We start from the raw sequence: 18,797 nt of genomic DNA on the forward strand, positions 1-18,797 counted from the left end.
TCACGGTCAAGAAAGTAGGGAGTCAACAATGCATTGGGTGGAGATTCCCTTTAAAGACTGCAAATTTGGTGAAATGGTTAACAAAAATATTACTGTTACATAATTTGCTGATGATAATATCCCGGAGCTGTCGATTAAAGGGGCGAAGCCCTTAAGTTATGTGCTTACAGACAAGTCATGTTTTGGTGCATTACCCCATTTAATACCCCCCCACCCAAAAAAAATCTCTTTAAAATAACAGTTAATAAAACTAATTTTAGATTATACAATATTATTGGTTTAGAAATTACAAAATTGTCCTCCGAATATCTAATGTTCAGCAATCAAATTGATTTGATAAATCACTCACTTTAAATTATAAATTGTAGTGTGACTGTAAATTGTTTCGTTCTTCTGCCTCGTCAAAATGGTATTCCGAAGATTCGGACTAATGTCCGTCATCAACATCAAATACAAATAATTAAAAATAATAAACATTAAAATGAAATTTGGAATTCAAACAAACAAATTAAATAAAGAAACATGATTGTAATGCTAACATCCGGAAGGTAGTGCATTACAACGTTAACTTTCTTTTTAAGTTAAATTAGTTGAGTGTATTCTCTACTTACTTTATATAATGGACACAATGTTAAGATAAGAACATTCATACGAACCAAACAGAGAAACGGGGAACGGGAAGAAATACAGTTTCTAACACACCAAAACAAAATAACAATATGTATTACCAGTGGCGTATTTACGATTTTGTTTCGGGAGGGGCTTTGCTAACTTTCGGGAGGGGCTTTGCTAACTTTGCCTGGAAATGTGAAAATTCTGCAAGATATTTCATTTACTTTACTAAGTAAGATTTCGGGGGGGCTTAAGCCCGGAAACCACCCCCCTAAATACGGCACTGTGTATTACACTGGTATGCAAGGTTTTGTTGTTTTCAACTGAAGAGGTGTATCCGAATCGTTTTTTTCTGCAGATTACGAAAATGATCTTTAAAATTGTGTATCACGTCAGGTTTTTTCACAAATCACGAAAATGTCAAAATTTGAAAAAAAAAAGTATATTTTTTAAACCTGCAGACGCCTGCGAGGGAATTCATATCTTGACGTTGTCATCCCTGGTGCCTCTCCTAATCGTTGCAAAGACATGAACGACCCCTTGTTGGAAAGCTAATAGAACAAGTAATGCAACGAGCTATGTTTGGTGCATCTGAGCTCCCATTCGTAGATGATGAAGAAGAAAAAATTCTAAATATTTGTAAAACAATGTCATTTTTTGAATTTCCGGCCATGCTGGCAACACTGTTAATTATTCTACGTTGGTAAAAAAAAATTAATACGAGTTCCTTACATAGTCATATCAACCATATAGAAAAATGAGAGCCGTAGCTACAATAGGAAGCGAGGAAAAAAATCAAAGTGCAATTACCGTTTATAATTTCTTTTTTGATTCGTAAACATTCACGTTGTTACCCCTGGCGCCTCCTAATTGTCACAGATACATGTTCGACACCTTGTTGAAAAGATAATAGAACAGGGAATCCAACGAGGTATGTTTGGTACCCCTGAACTCCCATTTGTAGAAAAAGAAGAAATTCGAAATATTTGTTTAAAAAAATGAATTTCCGGTCCGCTGACAACACGGTTAGTAATCCCACACTAATCAAAAAAAAATAATAATAATAATAATAATAATAATAATAATACAAGCGCCTTACATAGTAATACCAACCATATAGAAAATGAAAGCTGTAGCTACAATAGGAAGGGAGAAATAAAACGAAGTACAATCACCTGTATAAAATTTATAATTTGGTTTGTATGCATTCACATTGGCAACCCTGGCGTCTACCCCACTCCTAATTGTCACAGAGATATGAAAATGACATCTTGGTTGGAAAGCTCATGATACAGGGAATGCAATGAGATATGCTTCGCACTCATAGTCTAATAGTCATAGAAGAACGGTAAGAAGAAAGAGAGGGGAAAAAAGAAGATAAACATAAATGCATAGTTTAAAACATACATACCTAACATTCGTCACCGGGCTTCCTTTGAGACTTCCTCTTTTTGGATTTTCGTTGGTGTTCTTCCGTACAGCCTCTTTTTAACATCCAGCAATAGTCGGCCATCATATGGACAGTCCACCCTCCTTGGTATCTCTTTTCTATCACTTTAATGTCCTGATGGAAACACTCGCCATGTTCTTCCGTAAAATCACTAAGATTGTCAGGAAAGTAATTGAGATGAGCATGAAGAAAGTGAATTTTGACGCTCATGTTGCAGCCAAGCAGTTTAAAAGATTCCAATTTTCGGATTTGTGGGCCTGTGAAAATTCCAGCTTTGATTTTTTTCTGGCGTGATAGATGGAAATTGACTGGCAAGGTACTGAAAGCATTTACTATCTCTGCTTAAAGCTGTCACGAATTGTTTCATTAAACCTAGTTTTATATGTAACGGTGGTAACAGTATTTTAGAGGGATCAACCAATGGAAGTGAAACAATGTTCTTTTTGCCAGGTATGAAAGTACTTCTGAATGGCCACTGCTTTCGAACCCAATGTTCAGTTCTTGCTCTGGAGTCCCACTCACACAAAAAAGCAAGGATATTTTGTGTTGCTCCAATGACTTTGAAACCCCTCCCTACACACACACCACTCATAACGCTTGTACTGCACATTTTCCAGCAGAAATTGAAGGCTTTCGTATGTCTCTTTCATAGTCACTGAATGTGCTATTGGAATGGACGGATGGACGTTAGTGTTGGTAATAAAACACCTTTTAAGCTGCACTTGCTGGAATCTATGAACAGCCTCCATTCTCCTGAATTGCAATTGATGTTGTAGAATTTCATGACTGCCGGAATGTTTCGACAATATACCAAATCATTTTCCTCTGCAAAAAGCGGAACTAATTCTGCCTCTCGGTGTCTGTACCAGGAGAATTTCGTATTCGGACCCAATAAATGGTTTTCATGAAGTCGCGATACTAACAATTCTGCTGCGTCTTTAGATAAATTAAGGTCACGAACCAAATCATTAAGTTCATGCTGGGTAAGTACTTTTGATTTATTTTTAGCAGCGTAGGATTACTAACGGTGTTGCCAGCGTGGCCGGAAATTCAAAAAAATTAACATTTTACAACTTTTCGACTTTCTTCTTCCTTTTCTTCTACGAACGGGAGCCAGGGTTGGATTCCCTGTTCTATTACCTTTCCAACAAGGTGTTGATCATGCCTCTGTGACAATTAAAAGGCGCCAGGGGTAACAACGTGAATGTTTACGAACCACAAAATTTTATAAACGGTGGTTGCAATTTGATTTTTTCCTCGCTTCCTATTGTAGCTATGGCTTTCATTTTTCTATATGGTTGGTATGACTATGTAAGGAACTCGTATTAATTTTTTTTTACCAACGTAGAATAACTAACAGTGTTGTCAGCATGGCCGGAAATTAAACAAATTACATTTTCTACAAATATTTCGAATTTCTTCTTCTACGAATAGGAGCTCAGATGCACCAAACATTGCTCGTTGCATTACTTGCTCTATTAGCTTTCCAACAAGGGGTCGTTCATGTATCTGCAACGATTAGAAGAGGCGCCAGGGATGACAACGTCAAGATATGAATTCCCTGGTTTAAAAAATTCGTTTTTTTTTTTTAATTTTGACATTTTCGTGATCTGTGAAAAAACCTGACGTGATACACAACTTTCAAGGTCATTTTCGTAATCTGCAGAAAAAATCGATTCGGATACACCATTTCATTTCAAAACAACAGAAAAAAGTTGAAAATTTGCAGATCAGTGTTATTTATTAATTTCATTGAAGTAAAAGAATCTTAATCTTACCTTTGTAGAGTTTTGTCTGAAATGTGGGTTGATTCCCAGCAAAATAAATATCAGGACACTCTGATATAATGAAAGGGTCATCTTGATAATATGGATAAGCAGCTGAAAAGAAAAACAATACAGATTACACACAATGAAACGAAACAATCCAGACAAAAAGCAAGAATAGGAAAATCATAAAAGAGTAAATCGGAATTAACTCCTTACGATCCAGGTGTCATTTTCCTATGTACGTGCTGTAATATCTGATAGATGCAGAAAAAATTGCGATTTTTCTATTGCAAACTTTGAGAAGTATGTAGAAATAAGGTGTTATTCAATTATGTTCATGTAATATACCATTGTGAAAAGCAAATTTCGCTCTACTGATTCAAAGTGATGCTTTCGTGGTAACTGTCTTTCTTTGTGTTTTTCGGGCTCTCCAACCAATAATGGACAGAAAGCAAATTCGAACGAATTTATTGTATGAGTTCAAACTGGGACGAAAAGCAACAGAAACTGCAGGCAATATCAACTAAGCATTTTGCCAGGGGATTGTTAGCGGACATACAAATCAGCATCGGTTCCAAAAACTTGGCCAAGTAGGTGAGAACTTTGAATATGAGGGGGGTCGCGGATGTCCTGCTGCAATTGAGGACAACCAATTGAAGGGTTATTATTAAAGAGGACCCACACAAAACAACGCGAGAGATTACAAGAGAACTACATGTTGACCATTCAAGAGTTGTTCAACATTTGCACTTAATGGAAAAAACAAAGAAGCTCGACAAACGTGTGCCTCATGAGCTTAACGAAAATCAAAAACTTTGCCACTATGAAGTGTACTTTGCTCTTTTTACTCGCAACAAAAATTATTAATTTCTTGACTGCATTGCAACCTGCGATGAAAAATGGATTTTACACGACAACCGATGGTGTTTTGCACATGGCAGGACAAACAAGAAGCACCAAAATAAAATACTTTCCCCAACCTACGCTGCATCTAGAGGTTTTGGTTACGGCACGTGAAATCATTCACTACAATTTCTTGAGCCCCGGCGAAACCATCACATCAGCAAAGTATTGTCAGGAACTTGACAGAATGCACCAAAAACTGCAACAGTTATACCCAGCATTGGCCAATCGCAAATGACCAATTATTTGTGAAACACGCTCCATGACAACAACAGACTGCATGTTTCACAAATGACTGCGCAGAAGTTGACCGAATTGGGGTATGAACTCTACCGCACCCATCGTACTCCCAAGACCTCTCATCAACCGACTACCACTTTTTCAGGCACCTCGACAACTTCGTGTAACAGAAGGTCCTCAATAACCACACAGCAACTAAAACGGTCTTCAAAGACTTCATCGCTTCTAAAACTCCAGACTTCTACGCTGCCGGAATAAATTTACTTCTTTCTTGTTGGCAAAAATGCATAGGTTGTAGTAGTTCTTATTTTGATTAATACACTTCATTCTACGCTGAGATATACTGACTTAATGTTGATACTTCAAACACGCAATTATTTTTGCACCAACCAGATGCCAGGTTTTCATTTACTGTTAAAAAACTGTCTAGACCGTTATATAGGACATGGTTATTGTGCAAGAGCGAGGATAGCATGTACATTACTGATTTTTTTTTAAAAAAAATATTTGCATTGTGGAACATTTGAACTGAAAAAGGGAAACTTTGGTATTCTGAAGGGATTTTATGCTGCTTCAGATTGGCAACACTGACTGGAGATTAACGACAAAGAGTTTTTCTTTTTTCCGATTTCCGAAGTTGCTAATTGTTTATCGTCCAAACAAAAACATGGCTCCTTTACGCCTGCCATCTACTAAGACAAAACATTTTTTTTTTTGTCAGTAAGGTGCTGTCACCTAATGAGAAACAGTAGAAATAACTCGTGCCTTGCATCCACTAAAAAATTTCATCATCTCCAGGATTAAGATGACCCTTAATAAAGAATACGTTTTCATGATATCCCCATGGATGTAACTAGTATTCTGCAACGAAGTCATTTATGACATTTACATGGATGTCACTGGACCGAAAGGAGTTAAAACTTCAACCAAAGTAGTATTTGACAACGTAGTCTACGGTAGTAGTCACGAGATTTACAATTAGGAGCAACCGATATTGGCATACGTTGGTATAACGAAAGGCATAAAGTTACTTCATTTTTATAAAACCAAATCTAGATTTATTTATTTTTAAGCGTCATGTATTATTGTATTGTATTTATTGCGTTCCGTGTACCAAATACATGTGCAAATCGCACCAATCGGTATAGAACATGTTAAAAAAAAACATTAACATGATAAATACATATTATGTCTACATAATTATAATATATGAAAGTACTATTTACATGAAAGACATTAAGTTAGGGCGCAAAATTTCCGGTCGCCAAGTCGCCACTGGAAACTATAAATTTAGAGCTGGCGATCAGTGTTCAGTAGGAATGGTTTTTGCCTAACTCACAGGATTGCGCAGTTTCTGTTTCGCACGAAAATAATTGTCACTGAGTGAGAGAAAACATGGAATGTAAAGTCTTCACAACGTTGTAATTCGGCCCTCCTTTCCCATCCTCAATCGAAAACTTCATTACGAGATTCCCAAATTTGCTTTAAATTATCACATTTTGTGAGTTTTAAGTACTGCTTCATGTGAGAAAGGTTTCATAAATCGGAATTAAGATTGCCTACAGGAACTCACTAAAGACTGACTCACTGAATGATTTGCTGATAATTTCCATGAATGTCCCTTTTTACTTAAGGACTTTGATCCGAATTTTTTAACATGTTCCCAGTCTACATGAAGGAACATGTATATTTTCTTTTGCTCTTGTGAGCTTTCTCGTTGCTAAGTGGTTAGTGTACGCACGTTTGGCGTTTGGAGACCCGTGATCGATTTTCGGTGGGAGCTTATATGGTTAGGATTCCACGTTAAACTGTAGGTCCACGTCTTAAATAGTCTCGCTGCTGAAAGGGACGATAAACTGAAAAATCAAATGAAATCAAATCATTAGCTCTTGTATTATGACTATGTATATTTACATTTTTTTTTTCATATTTCCTGATTTTGTTTTACGTGCATTACACATTGTAGTAAGCAAAGCGTGTAACACCATACATAAAAAAATAACAAATTAAAGAAACAAAAGATTGACACATTACTTTGATGGAATGAATGAGGAAAAAGAAAATCACATACGCAATCACGTTTTATCAGAGTAAAATGATTTTTCATCAAGTTGATATGTCATAGTGAATATTTTTCTATCTTGAGTGATAAAAGTGGATGTCGTTAATGAATTTTACGTATATTTTTCTACCAATTTTAGAAGTATTAAAATCCATCTGATTTAGGTGTTAAAGTTCAGCAAAGAAATACGATTGTACAGTCTTCCTATCCTGAGAGACTGTTACCTATGTTATTAGTGTAATCTCAGAACAAAGATTCAATGCATTCATTGTGCGCTTACATGAATCAGTGTTTCTTCGAAAAGTTACTAAGAGCTCAAAGTAAACAGGAATCAAACTATTAGAACACTACAGAGGTAAGACTTCTCAATTTAATAAACAATAATAATAAATTCATCGTCCATGGTATACAGAACCACACAAACCAAACGACTGAAGTCGTCCACGGTAAGCAGAACATAAATAAGTTATATAACTAAAGGAGGGTAATTTGCCCACTTATTTTTTTTTTTATTTCCAGCAATGAAAACAATATTACATACAGAGTAACGTAGCTAAATGTCAAAAACTCACAAAGCTCCGATGGATAGAAGTGAACGATTTGAAGTTGAGTTGATTGTGGGTTTAACGTCCCTTTCAGCAGCGAGGCTATATGTGACGGGACCTACTGATTAACGTGGAATCTGAACCACGAACCACATGAATCGAACCCGGGTCTCCCACGCCAAAGGCGCACGCTAAATATATATATATATATATACAGTGGCGGATCCAGGATATGATCAAGGGAGGGGCTAAACCATAATTTGCCGTTTTATCCAGTGTAAAGCAGAATTGAAGCCCATTTTATCCAGTGTAAACCTGAGCGTCAAGGGGGGGGGCTATAGCCCCGTAGCCCCCCCTTGGATCCGCCCTTGTATATATATATATATATATATATATATATATATATATATATATATATATATGTGTGTGTGTGTGTGTGTGTGTGTGTGTGTGTGTGTGTGTTTGGTACATTGCCAATCCCATCAACTGTTGCTTGTTTTCCTATCCTAAGTCCGCTATTCATGTAACTCACCACTTGTTATCACAACGATGGATGAACTCTGCATACTCTAATACTATTGGATTTCTTTAGTGAAGGTCCACCCAGGTACTTGCCAAACTCACACTGCTTGACCTGAGTGTCACCACAAAACAGGGTCACGAAAACCGGAAAACGAACGTGGCTAAGGAATTGGCACATACAGAGTAATATATATCTTTACATCTTCAATTCGTACTTTAGAAAATTGATATATTTTAATCACTTACGGTATTGTTCATATTATAGCTAATAAACTCCAAACCTTAGGGGGTGTTTAAGCATACCATGAAACTCAGCAATATGTGAGTCAAAGGCAAGCGTATCATGTACTTAAAACTATTACTTACGGAGTGTGTCTGGACAAGTTGGTGCCAAATGTCCCCATTCAAGCGTTTTTTCTAAGATCTCCAAAGGATTCTCCAGCTTGCTGTATCTGTTAACATCATCTACCGGTTGTCCCGAAGATCCTAATATTATTCTTCCGCCTATATCACATTCATAAGGATTGGTAACACCATGTGCTGTAACGTAGCTACAAGTCTGAAATTTATTATTTAAAAAAAAAAAAAAAAAGTTTTTAGAAGTAACATACGTATATGCAAAACAAACTGCTCATTTATATGCTTTCTGAAGAAGAAAAAAAACTAAATATGCTGAACTTATTAAGTTACCTTATATCTATTTAGTAGCATGTTAAGTTTTGCCGCATACATGAGATACTGTACCAGTAAATAAGTAATCTACTGAGTTTTGAACATACCAATATCGAACCCGCAGCGGATTGATATGGCCATGTGTTCAATTCTTTTTATACAAGCTTTTAAATGTAAAACCTTCGATACCAAACGTGACGCTGAAACATGAAGAGTTAAAAACCAGCAGAATTAAATAGGAGAGTGATAACGTCACATAAGTCGATAATGGTAATATAGTGGTTTTCAAAGCTAAACCAAGTTTTCTTATCAGCAGTAAAACTGTCATATGGTTGTTAGCGGCCACGTGCGGTTCGTCAACCAGTTGGATGTTGCCGGTATTACAAAAGCTTAGCCGCTGTCCCTGTCGCCAGGGTAAACAATGAAGTCTCGAACTATTCTTTCTGAGCGATGCAAACCAATAAGCAGATACATAAAACCAGAATAACCATTTAAAATAGGGATAAAATACGTACAGGTCATTCAACAAGTAATTTTCTCTCCTATTAATATAATAATAATAATAATAATAATAATAATAATAATAATAATAATAATAATAATAATAATAATAATAATAATAAGATAGTTCTTACGTCCGAGCCGTTTTGGGCTACTGTGCATTTTCGGTAATGCTCGGAAAATAGAATAGATCCTGGACTGCCCGTTGGATCGATATTGTATTTTTACCCGTATGAATCGAGTTTGCCCGATTGAACCGTATGAATAGGGATGACCTGATAATCCCGTTTTTATGAAAACAAGCAAAGTCTGTCATTATTGTAAATGATGTGTTGTTTCACTTTATTATCATAACACAAATTGTTCTAGTTATCATGTACGAACTCATAACGAGTCTATCGGGACAAATGGTCCAAACAGGCCAAACACGGGTCAAACGGGTTTATCAGGTCTAAGAATCGAGTAAACCAAATGCAATGGGTATCGGGCGGGTACAGTTTACACGAAAAGTTCAAGCACTAATTATAGGTTAAAGTCAATACTTAAGAGCTCTAAGAGTTTGCATTCACTTTTTTCTTTCTTTTTTTAGTTAGCCGACCAACAAACTTGCGGATACATAAATATAAATCCTCAAATCTAAATTATTGCATTATAATATTGCAATGAGCGTCAACGTGATTTACTATTAGGAGTTAGCGTGAGTCTTTTATAAATGTTACTATTATTATTTGTTTATGCCCTTCATGCAACTTAGAATCAATCTCACATAAAGTACTATATCACACCTGATTGAACATTATTTTGAAAATTCTCACATATAGATAAAATAAACAATTGAAACTTAACACTTCAAGAGTTCAAAACATGTCCTCGTTTTCGTTTTCCTCAGTTTCTGAGGACGATTGATCTATCTCGATGACAACATGATCTTTGTCTCCATCAAAAATATTTTGCAAGACACGATAACTTTGTTCAACGTCCTGGGAAAACATTATTATCATTATTCTACAGGCCATCTGTCTATAATGACAATTTAAAACTTTTTTCTTTTTTAAAAAAGAAATGATTAAAAGCATTCTATTAAGTACCTAAATCCTCATATGTATTAATGTATGCAGGTTAATATCTGAGTAATAAAGCTATCATTATTAATTTCCTGTGTATAGTATCCTAATTTGTAGTTTGTCCAGTTTTTATACACGTGACGAATCACATTAGAAAGAAACTGATCAATTATATATTGACCTGTATAACTATATCTTAAAGTTAGAAATAATAAACTTACAAGCAGAGCAGATAAACAGGCAGAATCTTTATTAAGCCTATTACTAATATTACATATTATTATTAGCAATAATAATAATGATAACTAAATTCCTGGCACAACAGCCTTTAGAAGGCCTGGACTTATGGCACTCATTTCTGTGAGGTAATGTGTTTAGAGGTCTGCACGGGTTCGGGCTACTATGATAACCGTAATGGGGTTAGCCATACTGAGAGCTTTATAAGTTCTGAGTTGGAGCGGCAACGCCGGAATCTAGTTACAATGAAGGATTTATGGTTGGACAAGTAAACCCTTAGATCTTGACCTTCGAGGAAAAAATTGGTTATGTTTTGTCGCGTACTATATATTTTTTACCTGTATAAATATTGTAAGAACTTTCACCAATAAAATGCAATGCTAACATAATAGTTCATTGTTGCAAACGACTTAAATATAACTAATCGTACATATAGAATAGTAATAGAGTAGTAACATGTATGTGTTCTGTGATGATAATCATTTTTTTCTTTTACTTGCATTTCCCATCCATATTTCTGGTGGGATACTCGATCGGTTTTCATTAGGACGACTTTCGAATTTAAATTATGAAAATGTTTGGTTGTTTACATACTAGTTTTACAGCACTTCAGTGGCGATAACCAAATTGTAAAAATCTATATATTTCAGTACTTTAACAAACAACGAAAACACGTGCAAAACTTCTATTTATTATTTATAAATGTCTTAAAAGGTAACTGTTTAAGCAGTATAAAATAAGGTAATAACTCTCTAAGCCAATATAATTACAGGTTAACTATCCAGGTTAGCACTGGAACAAAAAAAAAAAAATCGTTAAAACTTACATTTTATTCACCCACTGCACATATGAGTAGATTACACGAACTTAAATACGATATCGTATTGGAATCGCTGTTACCATAAATTTGTATAAAGTCTGGTGATAATTTGAAGAAAGAAAGAAAAAAAAAAAAAGACAGAAATCTATCCATCTTTTTGTACAAAATATATTCATGCTTCAATGAAATCTTTCGAGTTTTACGTGCCACGATTACACCGCGTGGGCTAAAGGAGACGATGGTGATGAGAAGTGAATGAAATGGTGAAATGAAGAAAAGAGGGAAGAAACGGAAGAACCCCGAGAAAACCCATGCACACGGTGTTCGTCCATCACAAAGCCCTTGGCGCGAACTGGGATCGAACAAGACATCTCATACATTAGACGTGAATACTTTATCACTAGCCACCGCGGCCCCCGATATTAATGCTTCACTTGTAATGGAATTCCTTTTGTCTAAATCTACTGCTATGTCATAAATGGAGAAATCTATATTATTTTATATAACATTAAATGTACGAACATACGTAATAATTTGTATCAACCTTATTGCACAGAACTATAAAATATCTTTCCATATCAAAGAACCCTTTATAAATTTGATAATTAATTCTTGTTGATAAAATTGTTCGTAATATCATCTCAGTTTCTATTTATATTTTCTTTTACAGTATTAAACCCCAGTTCTTGGCTCAGATGTGATAGATATCAAAGACATTTCTTTCAATTTGAGAGGTACTACGATGCAAAATAGCAATATCCTGAACCTATGTTTTGATTTTTGCAAACGTCTCGGAAGTCCTGAAAAATGGAGTCTTCATCCTCCCTAGATTCTCGAATATTCTTCACTCTAGTAATAATATTTATTTTGGTCATGCCAATGTACGATCCCTTTCACACTCACAAAGTATTTAATAACTGCAATAAAGAATTACACTTGAATTCAAATTACAAAAACTAAGAATTATTAATTGGTTGGTTAAGAGTTCCTTTCGGCACCGAGACTGATATGAGATGTAGACTTATATTTTAAGGTAGAATCCTTACCATCGTAACGTGTTCAACCGGGAAACGAACCTGGAACTACGTGGCATCAAAAGCGCGTACACTGCCACTAGACAAGAAAAAAAAAGTCATTTTTGTCCAAAACAATACTTATGTTGTGGACACACAAGTTGAAAGAATCTATTCTTAGCGCAATTTCTTTGAACGAAGTCCCCGATTCAATCTCTGCTCGGCCGAATATTGGTATCGGATACAAATTTCACTATTGGTTCGGATCTTAAGTAACCAGCCTCGTCTTATACTTGCTGCCCTGAAAAGGGATGTATAACTCCAATTATTCAATCAATCACTACAATAAAAATAATAATAATAAAAAACTTCTCTCGCGTTGGGAATGAATACTTTCCTCTTATTAGATTTCCAAACTATGCTACGCATATGTGTCGAAAGTCTTACGGCTTTGTCTGTGCATCTGTCGACCAGTACCAGAGCAAAAACGGTACGAGATATCGAGAAGCGGTTTTCTGCAATCGATTCCGTCTATCGACAGGTACCAGAGCAAAAACGGTAAGAGATATCGAGAAGTGGTTTTCTGCAATCGATTCCGTCTGTCGACAGGTACCAGAGCAAAAACGGTACGAGATATCGAGAAGCGGTTTTCTGAAATCGATTCCGTCTGTCGACAGGTACCAGAGCAAAAGCGGTAAGAGATATCGAAAAGCGGTTTTCTGCAATCGATTCCGTCTATCGACAGGTACCAGAGCAAAACGGTAAAAGATATCGAGAAGTGGTTTTCTGCAATCGATTCCGTCTGTCGACAGGTACCAGAGCAAAAACGGTAAGAGATATCGAGAAGTGGTTTTCTGCAATCGATTCCGTCTATCGACAGGTACCAGAGCAAAAACGGTAAGAGATATCGAGAAGTGGTTTTCTGCAATCGATTCCGTCTATCGACAGGTACCAGAGCAAAAACGGTAAGAGATATCGAGAAGTGGTTTTCTGCAATCGATTCCGTCTGTCAACAGGTACCAGAGCAAAAACGGTAAGAGATATCGAGAAGCGGTTCTCTGCAATCGATTCAGCATACCAAGATCAGGTTCCATTTCCTCCGTTAATTCTCTACTCAAACGGGAAGTGGTTCAAATTAGCCATTTCCGGTTTCGACGTTTATCGCCGTAGAAAAAACAGTTAGCAGATAGCAAGCAACTTTTGCAGAGGACTTAGCGTTTCAAGACAACATATCATGACTATCCGCAACACTCTACCAAACCCGAAGGGTTCTAATTTACTATTACTTCCGGTTTCAATACTGATTTCCATGGAGCAAAAACGGTAAGCGGGATCGAGATGCAATTTCTGCGAGGGATTTAGCTTCCCAAGAATAAACTCCTCCTTTTCCGTTAACCCTCGATTCGAACTGGGTGTAGTTTAAATTAACCATTTTAGATTTGAACATTTATCATCATAGAACAAAAATAATAATAGATAGTGACAAACGGTTTTCTGCAACCGATATAGCATCTCAAAAGTATATGATTATATCATTGCAACCCGCAACATTCTACCGAAACCGGAAGCGGTTGAATGTACTAGTACTTCTGGTTTCAATACTGATTTTCATAGAGCAAAAACTATAAAAGATATCGAGGAGCGGTTTTTTATATTATTCTATTTAGCGTCCCAAAAATAGTTCCTATCTCCTCCCTTAACCCTCTATTCAAACCATTAGTGGTTTAAATTAACGATTTTTGGTTCAACCTTTATCCCCTAGAACCAAAACAGTATGGGATAACGTTTTTTTTTTTTTTTTTTAATATGTATTCAGCGTTCGAGGAACAGATTTTATTTTTGACCTTATTACTTTATCACAACCAGTAGTTATGGATGTACTACTTCAAGTTTGAGTATTGAATTTGCATAGTTTGGAAGTCTACCACAGTTTCACACTGTGCAACAAAACTCTCTTGTTTCTTTTGTTACTGTCATTTACGGGTTATTTAACTAACAGAGCACAAAGTTCTTACGTCCTGGCAATTCTAGCGTGAGATCAGAAGTCTAGCAGTCCCTATTCTACTTTCTATATTATTGATTAGAAGGTAGCTATGATTTTGGGTGTGACTATATACCTTGAGAACAGCAGTTCGCCCTGCATGTAATTTAACATGGATTGTTAGTATGGAACAAAATAAAATGTTGTAGTCATCACAGATAAGATCTTTGAGTTTTACGTCCCACGGTTATGCCGGTTAGGCTAAAGGAGACGGTGATTATGAGAAATGAATGAAATGGTGGAATGAAGAAAGTGGGAGGAAACGGGAGAACCCCGAGAAAACCCACGCACACGATGTTTGTCCACCACAAAGTTCACTTGGCGGGAGCAGGGTTTGAACCCGGGACCCCATGCACCAGAGGTGAACGCTCTACCACTGAGCCACCGCGGCCCCATCACAGATAAGATTGCATTCAAGAATTAAAGAGAACGGGGTCAGCTGAATTGAAGCAGGTAAAATAATAATAATAATAATAATAATAATAATAATAATAATAATAATAATAATAATAATAATAATAATAATAATAATAATAATAAATAATAATAATAATAATAATAATAATAAATAATAATAATAATAATAATAATAATAAATAATAATAATAATAATAATAATAATAATAATAATAATAATAATAATAATAATAATAATAATAATAATAACTGGAACAACTGATTCAGGCAGCGAAGGCGAAAGAAGTTGAATAAGATCACGTAAAACTTCTAAACAGAAACTCAAACGGTACCAAAAAATGACTTTCGACTATCGGACCAAATTCAAAATTATAATCTCAGCAATAAAATTATTATTACTTTGTATGATCTACTCGACTTTTAGCGCCTTCATAAAAAGGAGTCTTTGCCAAGGAGCAGGAGCCATCTACCACGGACTTTGACGAAAACTAAGAACTCTTTAAATTTTGACTCTTTTAAGGCCTTCCTTTTTTCACATTTCTCTAATTATTTATTAATGAACAGTAAAATAAGTTCAAATACTTTTTCTGAGAAGTAGATCTACGTTTTGCCTTACTTGTTTGTTTAATTTAAAATTGTATGTAATCAGACAGTACAGTGTACATCGTTTTTTAGGTAAAATTTATCTGAAAATACGTACAATATTTTTATTCTTAAATTCTTTTATTTCTGCAATAAATTTTTAAAATGTACAATACATGGCTTGTACTGAGAGGTCAGAAAATATGATTTAACAGCGGGTTTCGGTATAAAAAGTGTGTTTTTAATGACAGGGATGGGACAAGGATTAAACAAGTATAGAAATACAGCCTATTCGTCTTTTTTGTTATCCGACCTGCTCCTCTGCCATATTAAGCGGTTAGTTCGGAGTCTCTTGGGTTCCGGAGCACTCTCGAATATATAAAGAGAGAGAGAGAGAGAGACTGCGCGGGAAAAATGATATAAGTCACAAATTGGCCAAAATAAGTCGAAATTGGAATTCTGTGTGTCATGCTCCACCTCCAGTTAACTTGGTATAAATCAATTCTAAAACGTGAGTTGAATAATCGAGTCTTGATACTATTGATATAAGTTATTCATACTTATGCTTGGTAAAATAAAAGTCGCCTCCTGAAAATCTGTGTTTTTTGACTTATACTGTTTCTCCCATGCAATATATATAAACATGTACAAACAAAAACACTTACCTTTGGAAACATACAAGGATGAAGCGGCTGTTGAGGCATCGTATGATTGGCGGGATCGAATTCACCAGGCATTATATCTAATTCTACACATTCCTATAAATGACGAAAGAAAAACGAAAGTCTTACTTCAAGAATTCTCTTACATAACTAGATGTCAATAATACCTAGAGGAAACGACCGAGAGAGTACAAATTACAAACTCTTCAAAAACGAGTTTCTGTGGATTTGCAGTTAAAAAACAAACAAAAAAAATATTACTACTCACAAAATACTATAACGAAAAGATAAAATCCTCAACATTTCATGTTTTATTAACTTTAACTTCCAGACCTAGGCGTCACTTTCCCTCTAGTATAACGAACAATAAAGCTGGAAAAATGAAAGGCTTGAAAAAGGTATCAAAGCCTAATATCAAGAAAGAGTTATTACCGTTGTTGTTTTATCAGACATAAAAAACGAAACTGTTCTCTTAATGGTGAAGCCTCAATCCTGTACAATTAAAAAGTTTGATACAAAAGGTCAGAAGAAAAAGCAATGATACGTCAAAATGACCACCACATTTACCCACAATAAAAAGAAATGCTTAAAAAAATTCCCGATAGACAATTAACTTCACTGCAGCAATGATGTTTTGATGTTCGAAAAACGAAATAGTGAGGCCACCACGATAATTATAAAGACATTAACAAATAAATAAATAAATAATTTCGAAACTAAAAGTGTTATGAACACCAATCTAATCCTGCTGTTGCCCTCAACATGTCAAAAATTTGTGTAGGAGTATCCATATACCTTCAGATGATGTCCTTGCTTCCTTAAGAATCATTTAAAAGGCCTTATTGACTGCAAATATTGATATATCATCATATATGCATAACTATCAATTGAAAGATTCATCAATCTAATCCTGCTGTTGCCCTCAACATGTCAAAAATTTGTGTAGGAGTATCCATATACCTTCAGATGATGTTCTTGCTTCCTTAAGAATCATTTAAAAGGCCTTATTGACTGCAAATATTGATATATCATCATATATGCATAACTATCAATTGAAAGATTCATACAGTGGTACGACAACAAATTACACACTAAACAGAATATATGAAAATATTCGAGGTTTCAAAGAATACATGAAGGAAAGAAAAAAAGACATCAGGTTGTCTAAAAAGAATTGAGCCTTTGGAGGTCAAAATTGAGAATATTTTTATTGTGGTTTGAAAATAACACTATGAAACCACGTGCACCTTCTCCTACTTTTCCAGCAACACAATAATCCTGTCGAAATATAAATTTTGTGCTTTAAGGTCAAATAACTGTGACACGTGATTTTCAAACGCGAACCAATTAGTGTCTGACGATGCCGGATCCGATATATATATATATATATATATATATATATATATATAGTGGATACATTATAATACCCCAATCAAGTTCTTTTAATTTCTGGCGAGTCGTTAAAGATGTATGCGGTGTGGCGTTATCACGTGGTATACGACACAATGTCTGTTGACCGTTTCGGCGGTTTCTTTCGAATTGCTAGATACACTCGCGCTAACTGTCGACAGACAGGTCCGAGTCTATCGTTCTGGTGCATGATAGCCTTCCAATCCCACTAAACGAACATTATAACCTTCCTCGGTGTCAATGTGGGCTTTGTTACAGACTGTGGAGTTTCCCCTCGCTTCACTATGATCTTTTTCGTACATTGATGTCATGGCTTATTTACTTCTCATCAGTCATGATTAACCACTTCAGAAATAGCTCATGTTCGTTACATTTCAGTAGCGATTCGCAGACAGAAAATCGATCAAGTAAATGTTTTTTGACTCAGATAATGGGACATGATCAAACGTCAAACCTCTTTTTTCTAGCCAGTTTTATCCAAATGGTTTAACAGTTTGGTGATGGATATTTACGTCACTGGCGATGTTAAGACTAATTACACGCCGATCTCACTCAACTATTGCCAGAATATCCACTTTTCTGCAATTGGTCACCCTCTGCAAGAAGTATCTCGAACATCAAAATTTCCAAAACAAAAACAACTTAATTATCTTTTGGTTGTTACTTTTGATAATGTACCTTGCCCATAAACAGCACATATTTCATCATGGGCCTGTGCATAATTTGTGCTTTTGTTGACATAAAATTCTAAAACGTAGTGTAAGTTTTGCGAAAAGTTCACTGATTTTTACGGCGCAATATCCTAGGTTTGATTATAAGAATTCTAATACTTTTTCGAACATCTAGTAGTTTCAACTGTCAAGTATCAAATGATGTTAGGTCTGACTCGCTGCGACTCATATACCCTGGGATTTGAGACATTAATGGCATCTCGCGCACAAAAGATGCAATATTTTTAGTATTTCAAACATTTAACAAAAGACGATTTTTGCTTAAAATTTTACACAAATTACGAAGTATACTTATTTGACTTTTATTTTTAATATCCTAAACTGAACTTGTATCATGGAAACTGAGACAAAATATAAATAGAAGCTACACAAAAACAAGAAGTTAACAGTTGTAAACACTAAAAACCCAGTAATTACCAGTAAAGACGCCTTAAAAAAATTCAACTATCTGTTTCCACCCTCTTATAAAACTTGGCTTACAACACTCTTCTTCATTCAATTTTTCATCATTGTATCCCCACTTTTTAACCTCACCTTTTAACAA

At 35.4% G+C, this 18,797-nt stretch overlaps 1 protein-coding gene across 1 annotated transcript in view; it reads right to left on the bottom strand.

Moving 5' to 3' along the window:
* PolD2 (DNA polymerase delta subunit 2) overlaps nt 1-18,797 on the bottom strand; it is a 46,481-nt gene that overhangs the window by 10,053 nt on the left and 17,631 nt on the right. Inside the window, exons 7-9 of the mRNA XM_081750762.1 lie at nt 16,116-16,208; nt 8,470-8,662; nt 3,841-3,942 (exon numbers count right to left, since the gene is read on the bottom strand). Of these exons, the coding sequence (XP_081606888.1) occupies nt 3,841-3,942; nt 8,470-8,662; nt 16,116-16,208 (388 nt within the window). The remainder of the gene's footprint in view (nt 1-3,840; nt 3,943-8,469; nt 8,663-16,115; nt 16,209-18,797) is intronic.

The sequence above is a fragment of the Thermobia domestica genome, chromosome 3 (genome assembly GCF_964235325.1).
Source record: "Thermobia domestica chromosome 3, izTheDome1.hap1.1, whole genome shotgun sequence".
Classification (NCBI taxonomy): domain Eukaryota; kingdom Metazoa; phylum Arthropoda; class Insecta; order Zygentoma; family Lepismatidae; genus Thermobia; species Thermobia domestica.